Source organism: Grus americana, chromosome 38 (genome assembly GCF_028858705.1).
Source record: "Grus americana isolate bGruAme1 chromosome 38, bGruAme1.mat, whole genome shotgun sequence".
Classification (NCBI taxonomy): domain Eukaryota; kingdom Metazoa; phylum Chordata; class Aves; order Gruiformes; family Gruidae; genus Grus; species Grus americana.
In genome coordinates, this window is record NC_072889.1 from 440,700 (window position 1) to 453,614 (window position 12,915).

The 12,915-nt window shown below is 64.0% G+C and overlaps 1 protein-coding gene across 1 annotated transcript in view; it reads left to right on the forward strand.

The window, feature by feature from the left end:
• RBM10 (RNA binding motif protein 10) overlaps window positions 1-12,915 on the forward strand; it is a 29,721-nt gene that overhangs the window by 2,497 nt on the left and 14,309 nt on the right. The window contains 8 exon segments of the mRNA XM_054808634.1: window positions 1,728-1,801; window positions 4,321-4,407; window positions 5,759-5,819; window positions 7,338-7,496; window positions 7,639-7,799; window positions 7,911-8,008; window positions 8,578-8,677; window positions 8,880-9,081. Of these exon segments, the coding sequence (XP_054664609.1) occupies window positions 1,728-1,801; window positions 4,321-4,407; window positions 5,759-5,819; window positions 7,338-7,496; window positions 7,639-7,799; window positions 7,911-8,008; window positions 8,578-8,677; window positions 8,880-9,081 (942 nt within the window).

Here is a 12,915-nt window from a genome sequence, read left to right on the forward strand (position 1 = left end):
CCAAGGGGCACCCAAGGGTGGTGGTTCCATCTCTAGGGGCACCCAGGGGTGCTTGTGCTAGATTTGGGGGGCACCCAGGGGTGCCTGCTATTCCCAAGGAGCACCCAGGGGTGCTGGGTCAGATTTGGGGGGCACCCAGGGGTGCCAGTCTTGTCCCTAGGGAGCACCCAGGGGTGCTGCGCCGGACTTAGGGGGCACCCAGGGGTGCCTGTCCCATCTCTAGGAGCACCCAGGGGTGCTGGTCCTGCTTCCCCAGGGGCACCCAGGGGTGCCAGTCCCCTCCCCAGGAGCACCCAGGGGTGCTGACCCATCCCCAGGGGCACCCAGGGGTGCCAGTCCCAGCTCTAGGAGCACCCAGGGGTGCTGGTCCTGTTTCTCGGGGGCACCCAGGGGTGCCCGTCCCCTCCCCAGGAGCACCCAGGGGTGCTGGTCCCAGCTCTAGGGGCACCCAGGGGTGCTGGTCCTGTTTCCTGGGGGCACCCAGGGGTGCCCGTCCCCTCCCCAGGAGCACCCAGGGGTGCTGCTCCCACACCTTGGGGGCACCCAGGGGTGCCCGGCGCAGACCCAAGGGGCACCCAGGGGTGCCAGACCCATAGCTGGGGGCACCCAGGGGTGCCCATCTCCTGCCCAAGGGGCACCCAGGGGTGCCAGTCCCTTCCTCAGGAGCACCCAGGGGTGCTGATCCCATCCCCAGGAGCACCCAGGGGTGCTGATCCCATTGTCTGGGGGCACCCAGGGGTGCCTGTCTTCTGCCCAAGGGGCACCCAGGGGTGCCAGTCCCTTCCTCAGGCAGCACCCAGGGGTGCTGGTCCCATCCCCAGGAGCACCCAGGGGTGCTGTTCCCTCCCCAGGGGGCACCCAGGGGTGCCCGTACAGTATCTAGGGGGTCCCGGAAGCACCTATAAGAGCTCGTAGCATATTTAGGGGGTCCCAGAGGGGTCCTAGGAGCACCCATGGGTGCCCACACCCAACCCAGGAGGTCCCAGAGGGGTCCTAAGAGCGCCCGTGGGTGCCCATACCCAAACTACAGAGATCCCAGGAGCACCCATGGGTGCTCATTCCCACTCCCAAGTGTCCCAGGGGGGTCCTAGGAGCACCCATGGGTGCTCATATCCTACCCAGGGGCTCCAACGGGTGCCCATATCCACCCCAAAAGGCCTCAGAGGGGTCCCAGGAGCACCCATGGGTGCCCATACCCAACCTAGGAAGGTCCCAGGAACACCCATGGGTGCCCATCCCCGCAGAGAGGCTCCCAGGGAGCACCCACACCCTACCCGGGGATCCCGGGGAGGGGGGGTGTTCCAGTAGCACCCAAGGGTGCCCATCCCCACTCCAGGTGATTCCTGGGGGGTCCCAGGGGCACCCAAGGGTGCCCATACCTCACCCAAGGGGTCTCAGGGGTGCCCATAGCCAAGACAGGGCATCCCAGGAGCACCCATGGGTGCCCACCCCCACTCCAGGTGATCCCTGGGGCATCCCAGGAGCACCCATGGGTGCCCACCCCCACCCTAGGTGATCCCAGAAGCACCCACGGGTGCCCGCCCCGCCCCCAAAATACCCAACGTGGGGAGGAGCACCCATGGGTGCTTATACCCGACCCGAGAAGGGGGGCGGTGGCGGGGGCGGGGGGTGTCCTTAGCGGGTAACCCAGGCTAGGGCGGGGGCACCCATGGGTGCTCTCCCTGACGGTTTCGCCCCCCCCCCCCCACCCCGTCGGGTCCTTCCAGGTCAGAGCCGCGGCTTCGCCTTCGTGGAGTTTAACCACGTCCAGGACGCGGCGCGGTGGATGGACGCCAACCAGGTCGCTCCCCTCCCCCGAAACGGGTGCTGGGTCCTTCCCCGGGCCCCACCCCCACCCCGCGGTGGGTGCTGGGTGACGCCTGGGCCCCCCCGCCCCCACCCCCACCCCCCCACCCCGCGGTGGGTGCTGGGTGACGCCTGGGCCCCCCCGCCCCCACCCCCACCCCCCCACCCCGCGGTGGGTGCTGGGTGACGCCTGGGCCGCCGCCTTTGCGGCCGTGGGGCGATGGTGTGAGACGCTCGTGCGAGACCCTCGTGCGAAACTCTTGGCGCCCTCGTGCAAGACCCTCGTGCAAAACCCCCCTGTGCAAAACCCTCGGGCACCCTCGCACGAGACCTTTGGGCACCCTCGTGCGAGACCCTCGTGCAAACCCCTTGGGCACCCTCGTGCGAGACCCTTGTGCGAGACCCTCGTGAAACTCTTGTGTGCCCTTGCGCGAGACTCTCGGGCAAAACCCCCGTGCAAACCCCTTGGGCACCCTTGTGCAAGACCCTTGTGCGAGACCCTCGTGTGAGACCTTTGGGCACCCTCGTGCGAGACCCTTGTGTGAGGCCCTCGTGCAAAACCCTTGGGCACCCTCGTGTGAGACTTTTGGGCGCCCTCGTGCGAGACCCTTGTGTAAAACCCTCGTGCAAGCGCCACGCATGGCCCTCATGCGCCCTCGTGCGAGACCCTCGTGCAGGACCCTTGTTTAAAACCCTTGTGCACCCTGTGCCAGACCCTTGTGCAAACTTGCGCGAAAGCCTCGTGCCCCTTGTGCGAGCCCTTGCACGCGCCTGCGCGAGACCCTTGTGCGCCCTCGTGTGAGACCCCTGCGCGAGTCTTGTGTGATCTTTGTGTGCGACTCTCGTGCGCCCTCGTGCAAGACGTTTGCGCGGCTCTTGCGCAAGCCCTCGCGCGCTGTCGCGAAACCCTTGTGCGCCCTCGTGCGAGACTCTTGTGTGACCCCGGTGCGAGCCTTCACGCGCTCCCGTGCAAGATCGTTGCGTGGTCCTTGTGCGAGACCCTTGTGCCAGCCTCGTGCGAGCCCTCGTGCAAGCGCTGTGCGAGACCCTTGTGCTTCCTCGTGCGAGACCTTCGCGTGACCCTCGTGCAAGCCCTTGTGCGCCCTCGCGCAAGTGCCCTGCGAGACGTTGGTGCGCTCTCGTGCGAGACCCTCGTGCACCCTGGTGTGAGCCCCTGCTGCGAGCTACGGGAGGGCCTTGGGAGACCCTTGTGCAAGCCCTTGTGCGCTCTCATGCGAGCCCTGGTGCGAGGCCCTATTGCCCTCCTGTGCGAGCCCTGGTGCGAGCCCTCGTGAGCCCTGGTGCCCGCTGATGCGCTCTTGTGCGAGGGCGGGTGCGAGCCCTCGTGCGAGCCCTGGCGTGAGTCTCTGTGGCCTTGTGCGAGCCCTCGTTCCTGCTGGTGCCAGCCCTCGTGCGAGCCCTTGTGCCCTCTGGTGTGAGCTCTGGTGCGAGCCTTTGTGCCCCCTCGTGCAAGCCTTGGTGCGAGGGTTACGCGAGGGTGGGCGGAAGCCCTGGTGCCCCCTCGTACGAACCCTTGTGTAAGCCCTGGTGTGAGCTCTGGTGCAAGGACCATGCGAGCTCTCGTGCGAGCACTCGTGCCCGTCTGGCGCGAGCCCTGGTGCAAGCCGTCGTGCGAGCCCTTGTGCCCCTTCGTGCGAGCCCTCCTGCGAGTCCTGGTGCCATCTGTTGTGCCACCCTTGTGCAAGCCCTCGTGCAAGGGTGGGTGCCAGGGTGGGTGCGAGCCCCAGTGCGAGTCCTTGTGCCCCCTCGTGCGAGCCCTCGTGCGAGCCCTCGTGCTCCCTGGTATGAACCCTGGCTTAGCCCCTGGTGCGAGCCCTTGTGCGAGCCTTGGTGCGCCACAGTGTGAACCCTGGTGCAAGCCCTTGTGCCTCCTCGTGCAAGCTCTGGTGTAAGCCTTCACGCGCCTTCGTGCGAGCCCTGGTGCCCCCCTCGTGCGAGGCCTCAGGCGAGCCCTTGTACCCCCTGGTACGAACCCTGGTGCGAGCCCTGGTGCCCCCTCATGCAAGCCTTCACACGAGGGCCAAGCGAGCGTATGCGCGAGCCCTCATGCCCCCCGTCGTGCGAGCCCTCGTCCCCTCTGGTTCAAGTTGCGGCGCGAGCCCTTGTGCCCCCTGGTTCAAGCCCTGGTGCCCCCCTCGTGCGAGGCCTCCTACGTGCCACCCGGTATCATCTCTGGTGCGCCCCCTCATGCGAGCCCTCGTGCGAGGCCTCCCGCGAACCCCGGCGCCCCGCTGTCTCGATCTCTCATGCGAGCCCTCGTGCCCCCCCCCCCGGTGCAAACCCCACCGTGACCCTTCCCTCCCCCGTCCCTCGTGCGAGCCCCGGTGCGACCCCTCGTGCGAGCCCCAGCACCATCCCCGATCCCCCTCCCTTCCCCCCAAAACGAACCCTCGCGCCCCCCTCCCGCCGTCCCTCGCGCGAAGGCCGTGGCGGGGGCGGGCACGAGCCCTCGTGCGAGCCCTCGTGCGAGCGCGTGTGTCCCCCCCCTTGCAGCAGGGGCTGAGCCTGCTGGGGCAGCGCGTCTCCCTGCACTACAGCGACCCCAAGCCCAAGATCAACGAGGACTGGCTCTGCGCTAAGGTGGGGGTTTGGGGGGGCCCTGGGGGATTTGGGGGGGCCCTGAGGGGTCCCTGGGGGGTTTTTTGGGGGGTCCTGGGGGGTTTTTTGGGGGGTCCTTAGGGGTTTGGGGGGGGCCCTGAGGGGTCCCTGGGGGGTTTTGGGGGGGCCCTGGGGGGTTTTGGGGGGCCCTGGGGGATTTGGGGGGATCGTGGGGGGTTTTTTTGGGGGGTCCTGGGGGGTTCAGGGGGGTCCTTAGGGGTTTTGGGGGGGTCCTGGGGGGTTTTGGGGGGGGCCCTGAGGGGTCCCCGGGGGGTTTTGGGGGGTCTTGGGGGGGCCCTGAGGGGTCCCTGGGGCAGTTTGGGGGGATCGGGGGGGTTTTTGGGGGGGTCCTGGGGGGTTCAGGGGGGTCCTTAGGGGTTTTGGGGGGGCCCTGAGGGGTCCCTGGGGGGTTCTGAGGGGTCCCTGGGGGGTTTTGGGGGGGTCCTTAGGGGTTTTGGGGGGGCCCTGGGGGGTTTTGGGGGGTCTTGGGGGGGCCCTGAGGGGTCCCTGGGGCAGTTTGGGGGGATCGTGGGGGTTTTTTGGGGGGGTCCTGGGGGGTTCAGGGGGGTCCTTAGGGGTTTTTTGGGGGGTCCTGGGGGGTCCCTGGGGGTTCTGAGGGGTCCCTGGGGGGTTTTGGGGGGGTCCTTAGGGGTTTTGGGGGGGGCCCTGGGGGGTTTTGGGGGGGCCCTGGGGGATTTGGGGGGATCGTGGGGGGTTTTTGGGGGGTCCTGGGGGGTTCAGGGGGGTCCTTAGGGGTTTTGGGGGGTCCCTGGGGGGTTTTGGGGGGGCCCTGAGGGGTCCCTGGGGGGTTTTGGGGGGGTCCTGGGGGGGCCCTGAGGGGTCCCTGGGGGGTCCCTGAGGGGTTTTGGGGGGGTCCTGGGGTGTTTGGGGGGGTTCTGAGGGGTCCTGGGGCATTTTGGGGGGTCCTTAGGGGTTCTGGGGGGGTCCTGGGGGGTTTGGGAGGTTCTGGGGGGGTCCCTGGGGGGGTTCTGAGGGGTCCCTGGGGGGTTTTGGGGGGTCCTTAGGGGTTTTGGGGGGTTCCTGGGGGTTTTGGGGGGGTCCTGGGGGATTTGGGGGGGGGGCTTAAGGTGTTTGGGGGGTTCGTGGGGGATTTTGGGGGGTCCTGAAGGGTTTTGGGGGGGTCCCTGGGGGGGTCCTGGGGGATTTGGGGGGGGGGGGGGCTTAAGGGATTTGGGGGTTCCCTGGGGGATTTTGGGGGGGTCCTGAAGGATCTTGGGGGGGTCCCTGGGGTTTATGGGGGTTTGGGGGGGGTAACGTGTGGTGCGGTGCAGGATTTTGGGGTGCAGCGGGGGGGTTTTGGGGTGCCCGGCAGTGCGGGGTGCAGAACTTCAAGCGGCGGGAGAAGTGCTTCAAGTGCGGCGTCCCCAAAGCCGGTGAGTCACCCCCAAACCCCCTGATTTCACCCCAAAAATATTGGGGTGTCCCCCCCCCAACACCCAAGGCGTCCCCAAAGTTAACGTAGGGGTCCCCCCAAAATTGTCCTGGAGGGTCCTTAAAGCCGCTGGGGGGGAACCCCAAAATGCTGGGGGGGAGGAGGAGGGGAGGAATTTTGGGGTTCAGCCACCAGATTTGGGGTTCAAATACCAGATTTGGGGGTTAAACAGCAAAATTTTGGGGTTCAGCCCCCCAATTTTGGGGTTCAGCCCCCAGATTTTGGGGTCCAACCGCCAGATTTTGGGGTCCAGCCACCAAATTTGGGGTTCAACCCCCAGATTTTGGGGTTCAACCCCAGATTTTGGGGTTCAACCATTAAATTTAGGGTTTAAACACCAAGTTTTAGGGTTCCATCGCCAAATATGGGGTTCATCCTCCAGATCTTGGGGTTCAACCCCCAGATTTGGGGGTTGAGCCACCAGATTTTGGGGTCCAGCCACCAAACTGGGGGTTCAACTACTCAATTTTGGGGTTCCGCCACCAAATTTTGGCATTAAGCCCCCAGATTTTGGGGTCCAACCACCGAATTTTGGGGTTTAGCTGTCAGATTTTGGGGTTCCATCCCCAAATATGGGGCTCAGCCCCCAGATTTTGGGGTTCCATCACCAAATTTTGGCGTCCAACCACCAAATTTTGGGGTTCAGCCGTCAGATTTTGGGGTTCCATCACTTAATATGGGGTTCAGCCCCCCGATTTTGGGGTTCACTCACTAAATTGGGGGTTCCACCACCAAATTATGGGGTCCAGCCCCCAGATTTTGGGGTTCAACCACCAAATTTTGGGGTTCCATCACCCAATGTGGGGTTCAGCCCCCAGATTTTGGGGGATTGGGGGGGGGGGCTTAAGGGTGGGGTTCCACCACCAAATTTTGGGGTTCCATCACCCAATGTGGGGTTCAGCCCCCAGATTTTGGGGTCCAACCACCAAATTTTGGGGTTCAGCCGTCAGATTTTGGGGTTCCACCACCAAATTTTGGGGTTCCATCCCCAAATATGGGGCTCAGCCCCCAGATTTTGGGGTTCCATCACCAAATTTTGGCGTCCAACCACCAAATTTTGGGGTTCAGCCATCAGATTTTGGGGTTCCATCACTTAATATGGGGTTCAGCCCCCAGATTTTGGGGTTCACTCACTGAATTGGGGGTTCCACCACCAAATTTTGGCATTAAACCACCAGATTTTTGGGTCCAGCCCCCAGATTTTGGGGTTCAACCACCAGATTTTGGGGTTCAACCACCAAATATGGGGTTCAGCCCCCAGATTTTGGGGTCCACCCACTAAATTGGGGGTTCAACCACCAAATTTTGGGGTTCAGCCATCAGCTTTTGGGGTTCCATCACCCAATATGGGGCTCAGGCCCCGGATTTTGGCGTCGCCCCCCCCCCCCCCCCCCCCCCCCCCCCCCCGATTCGGGGCCTCTCCCTCTGACCGCGGGCCTCTCTCTGTTTCGGGGCGCAGAAGCGGAGCAGCGAGGGCCTGGGGGACCCCGCCCCGAATTGGTGCCCGGCGGGGGGGCGGGGCTTCTGCCCCTCCCCCAGCCCTACGGCCCCGCCCTGGGGGGGACCCCGGGCGCACCCCAAAGCGGGACGGAGCCGGGAGCCGATAACGCCAACGACAGTGAGTTTGGGGGGGCAGGGGGTGGAGCCTGTTGCCAGGGGGCGGGGCTTGTTGCCAGGGGGCGGGGCTTACGGTGCTTCCAGCTCCCATAAAAGTCCCTTAAATCTCGGGGTTCCCCCCCCCCCCCCCCCCCTTTTTCCAGCCATCATCCTCCGTAACCTGCACCCCCAAAGCAGCCTGGAGTCCATCCTGGCCGCCCTCGCCCCCTTCGCCGCGCTCTCGGCCGCCAACGTCCGCGTCATCAAGGACCGGCAGACCCAGCTCAACCGCGGCTTCGCCTTCGTCCAGCTCGCCACCATCGTGGTGGGTTCTCCCCCCCGTATTTCCGCCCCCCGATTTGGGGTTTTTTGGGGGGGGGGGGGGTGGGGGACACCCCCCGCTCACCCTGGGTGCCCCCTTCCCCCCCCCCCCCAGGAAGCCTCCCAGCTGTTACAGATGTTGCAGGCCCTGCACCCCCCCCTCCACATCGACGGCAAAAGCATCAACGTCGAGTTCGCCAAAGGCTCCAAGCGGTGAGGCCCCGCCCACCGGCCCCAGGCCCCGCCCACCGGCCCCAGGCCCCGCCCACAACCCTCAGACCCCGCCCACCAACCCCCAGGCCCCGCCCACAACCCCCTGCCCCCACCCACTGGCTTCAGGTTCTGCTCATCAACCCCAGGCCCCGCCCACTGGCCCCCAGGCCCCGCCCACCAACCCAGGCCCCACCCACTGGATCTCAGGCCCTACCCACTGGCTTCAGGTTCTGCTCATCAACCCCCAGGCCCCGCCCACCGGCCCCAGACCCCGCCCACCAACCCTCAGGCCCCACCTACCGGCTCTCAGGCCCCGCCCACCAGCCCCAGGCCCCGCCCCAGGTCCCACCCAGCCTATAGGGGTGATGTAGAGCCCTGCCCCCCCACTAAGCCCCGCCCACCCGGCCCAAGCCCCACCCCCACTGTTGAAGCCCCACCCCCTCAGCCCACCCCGAAGCCCTTAAGCCCCACCCAGTATAAGCCCCGCCCACTGCTCATAAGCCACACCCACCTGGTGGCCTGGCCCCGCCCCCGTGGCGAGGCCCCGCCCCCTAACCCCACCCTCCCAGCGAGGTGCAGGGGGCGGGGCCAGGCGAGGGCCCGCCCCGCGCCAGCGCCGCCTCCGTGGCCTCCACCGCCATCGCTGCCGCCCAATGGGCGCTCTCCCAGGTGGGCGGGGCTTCAGGGGTGGGCGGGGCTTCGGGGGTGGGCGGGCGTGGGGGCGGGGCTTAGGCTGAGTGGGTGGGGCTTGGGCCGGGTGGGCGGGGCTTCTGGGAGAGGGTGGGGGCATTGGGAGGGGGCGGGGTTTTGCAGTGGGTGGGCGGGGCTTGCACCCGGGGGGGCGTGTCCTGACTCTGGCCACGCCCCCCAGGCTGCCCCGGGTGGAGAAACCACGTGGGCCGGGGGGGAGGAGCCTCCCAGTGACTTCACCGGCTTCTACCAATCGGAGGAGAGCTTCGCCACGCCCACCCCCGCCCTCTATGGCTCCGCCTACCTCAAGGCCCCCGGGGCCCCGCCCCCTGCTCCCGCCCTCTCTGGCTCCGCCCCTGCCAAGGCCGATGGCCCCGCCCCCGGTGAGTGCCCCGCCCCCCCGGGACACCCTATGGAATGGCCCAGACACCCTATAGAACCCCCCCGGCACCCTATAGAAACCCCCAGACACCCTATAGAAACCCCCCGGCACCCTATAGAATGGCCCAGCCCTCCTATAGAAACCCCTGGCACCCTATGGAAACCCCAGGACACCCTATAGAAACCCCCAGACACCCTATAGAAACCCCCCGGCACCCTATAGAAACCCCCCGGCACCCTATAGAATGGCCCAGCCCTCCTATAGAAACCCCTGGCACCCTATGGAAACCCCCAGACATCCTATAGAAACCCCTGGGCACCCTATAGAAACCCCAGGCACCCTATAGAATGTCCCAGCCCTCCTATAGAAACCCCCCGGCACCCTATAGAAACCCCCAGGCACCCTATAGAATGGCCCAGCCCTCCTATAGAAACCCCAGGCACCCTATAGAAACCCCCAGGCACCCTATAGAATGGCCCAGCCCTCCTATAGAAACCCCAGGCACCCTATAGAAACCCCCAGGCACCCTATAGAATGGCCCAGCCCTCCTATAGAAACCCCAGGCACCCTATGGAAACCCCCAGACATCCTATAGAAACCTCTGGGCACCCTATAGAAACCCCAGGCACCCTATAGAATGGCCCAGCCCTCCTATAGAAACCCCCCGGCACCCTATAGAAACCCCCAGGCACCCTATAGAAACCCCCGGCACCCTATGGAAGTGCTGCACACCTATAGAAGCCCCCAGGCACCTATAGAAGGCGGAGGACAGCCTACAGAAAGCCCCAGAACACCTATAGAATCTCCTGGACAGGCTATAGAATGCTCTGGATGCTCTATAGAAGCCTTAGAATGCTCTATAGGGGCTGCAGGGCACCTGTAGAGAGGCCAGGACACCCTATAGAAACCCCAGGACACCCTATGGAGAGCCCAGGATACCTATAGGAGCCCCAGAACACCCTATAGCAGCTCCCAGACACCTATAGAGAGCTCAGGCTACCCTATAGAGAACCCAGAACACCCTATAGGAGCCCCAGGGCACCCTATAGCTGCTCCCAGACACCTATAGAACCCCCAGGCCACCCTATAGGAGCCCCAGAACACCCTATAGCAGCTCCCAGACACCTATAGAGAGCTCAGGCTACCCTATAGAGAACCCAGAACACCCTATAGGAGCCCCAGGAAACCCTATAGAGAGCCCAGGATATGTATAGAACCCCCAGGGCACCGTATGGAACCCCCAGGGCACCCTATAGCAGCTCCCAGGCACCTATGGATCCCCCAGGCACCTATAGAACCCCCAGGCACCTATGGATCCCCCAGGCACCTATGGATCCCTCCCCAGACACCTATAGATCCCCCAGACACCTATAGATCCCCACACACCTATAGATCCCCCCCAGACACCTATAGATCCCCCAGACACCTATAGATCCCCAGACACCTATGGATCCCCCCCCAGACACCTATAGATCCCCCCCAGACACCTATGGATCCCCCCCCAGACACCTATAGATCCCCCCCAGACACCTATAGATCCCCCAGACACCTATAGATCCCCAGACACCTATGGATCCCCCCCCAGACACCTATGGATCCCCCCCCCAGACACCTATGGATCCCCCAGACACCTATGGATCCCTCCCCAGACACCTATGGATCCCTCCCCAGACACCTATAGATCCCCCCCCCCACACCTATGGATCCCCCCCCGACACCTATAGATCCCCCCCACACCTATAGATCTCCCCCAGACACCTATAGATCCCCCCCACACCTATGGATCCCCCCCCAGACACCTATAGATCCCCCCCACACCTATAGATCCCCCCACACACCTATAGATCCCCCCACACACACCTATGGATCCCCCCCAGACACCTATAGATCCCCCCCAGACACCTATGGATCCCCCCAGACACCTGTAGATCCCCCCACACCTATAGATCCCCACACACACACACCTATAGATCCCCCCCCAGACACCTATAGATCCCCCCCACACCTATAGATCCCCACACACACCTATAGATCCCCCCCCAGACACCTATAGATCCCACACACACCTATAGATCCCCCCCCACACCTATAGATCCCCCCCAGACACCTATAGATCCCCCCACACCTATAGATCCCCCCCCACACCTATAGATCCCCCCCCACACCTATAGATCCCCCCCCACACCTATGGATCCCCCCCACACCTATAGATCCCCCCAGACACCTATAGATCCCCCCAAACCTATAGATCCCCCCCACACCTATAGATCCCCCCACACACCTATAGATCCCCCCCCCACACCTATGGATCCCCCCCCCACCTATAGATCCCCCCCACACCTATGGATCCCCCCCACACACCTATAGATCCCCCCCCAGACACCTATAGATCCCCCACACACACCTATAGATCCCCCCCAGACACCTATAGATCCCCCACACACACCTATAGATCCCCCCCACACACCTATAGATCCCCCCCACACCTATAGAACCCCCCCCACCTATGGATCCCCCCCACACCTATAGATCCCGCCCAGACACCTATAGATCCCCCCCACAGCTATAGATCCCCCCCCAGACACCTATAGATCCCCCCCACCTATAGATCCCCCCCCACACCTATAGATCCCCCCCGACATCTATAGATCCCCCACACACCTATAGATCCCCCCCACCTATAGATCCCCCCCCAGACACCTATAGATCCCCCACACCTATAGATCCTCCACACACTTATAGATCTCCCCCAGACACCTATAGATCCCCCCACACCTATGGATCCCCCCCCACACACCTATAGATCCCCCCCCCCTATAGATCCCCCCCCCACACCTATAGATCCCCCCACACCTATAGATCCCCCCCACACACCTATGGATCCCCCCCCCCACCTATAGATCCCCCCCACACCTATAGATCCCCCCCCACCTATAGATCCCCCCCCACACCTATAGAACCCCCCCCACACCTATAGATCCCCCACACACACCTATAGATCCCCCCCACACCTATAGATCCCCCCACACCTATAGATCCCCCCCCACACCTATAGATCCTCCCCACCTATAGATCCCCCCCACACCTATAGATCCCCCCCCACCTATAGATCCCCCCCCACACCTATAGATCCCCCCCCACTTATAGATCCCACACACACCTATAGATCCCCCACACACCTATAGATCCCCCCACACCTATAGATCCCCCCCACACCTATAGATCCCCCCCCACACCTATAGATCCCCCCCCACACCTATAGATCCCCCCCCACCTATAGATCCCCCCCACACCTATAGATCCCACACACACACCTATGGATCCCCCCCACACCTATAGATCCCCCCCACACACCTATAGAACCCCCCCCACACCTATAGATCCCCCCAGACACCTATAGATCCCCCACACACCTATAGATCCCCCCAGACACCTATAGATCCCCCCCCACACCTATAGATCCCCCCAGACACCTATAGATCCCCCACACACACCTATAGATCCCCCCCAGACACCTATAGATCCCCCCCACACACCTATAGATCCCCCCACACCTATAGATCCCCCCCACACACCTATAGATCCCCCCCACACCTATAGAACCCCCCCCACCTATGGATCCCCCACACACCTATAGATCCCCCCCAGACACCTATAGATCCCCCCACACACCTATAGATCCCCCCCACACACCTATGGATCCCCCCCCCCACCTATAGATCCCCCACACACCTATAAATCCCCCACACACACCTATAGATCCCCCCCAGACACCTATAGATCCCCCCCCACACCTATAGATCCCCCCCACACCTATAGATCCCCCCCCACCTAT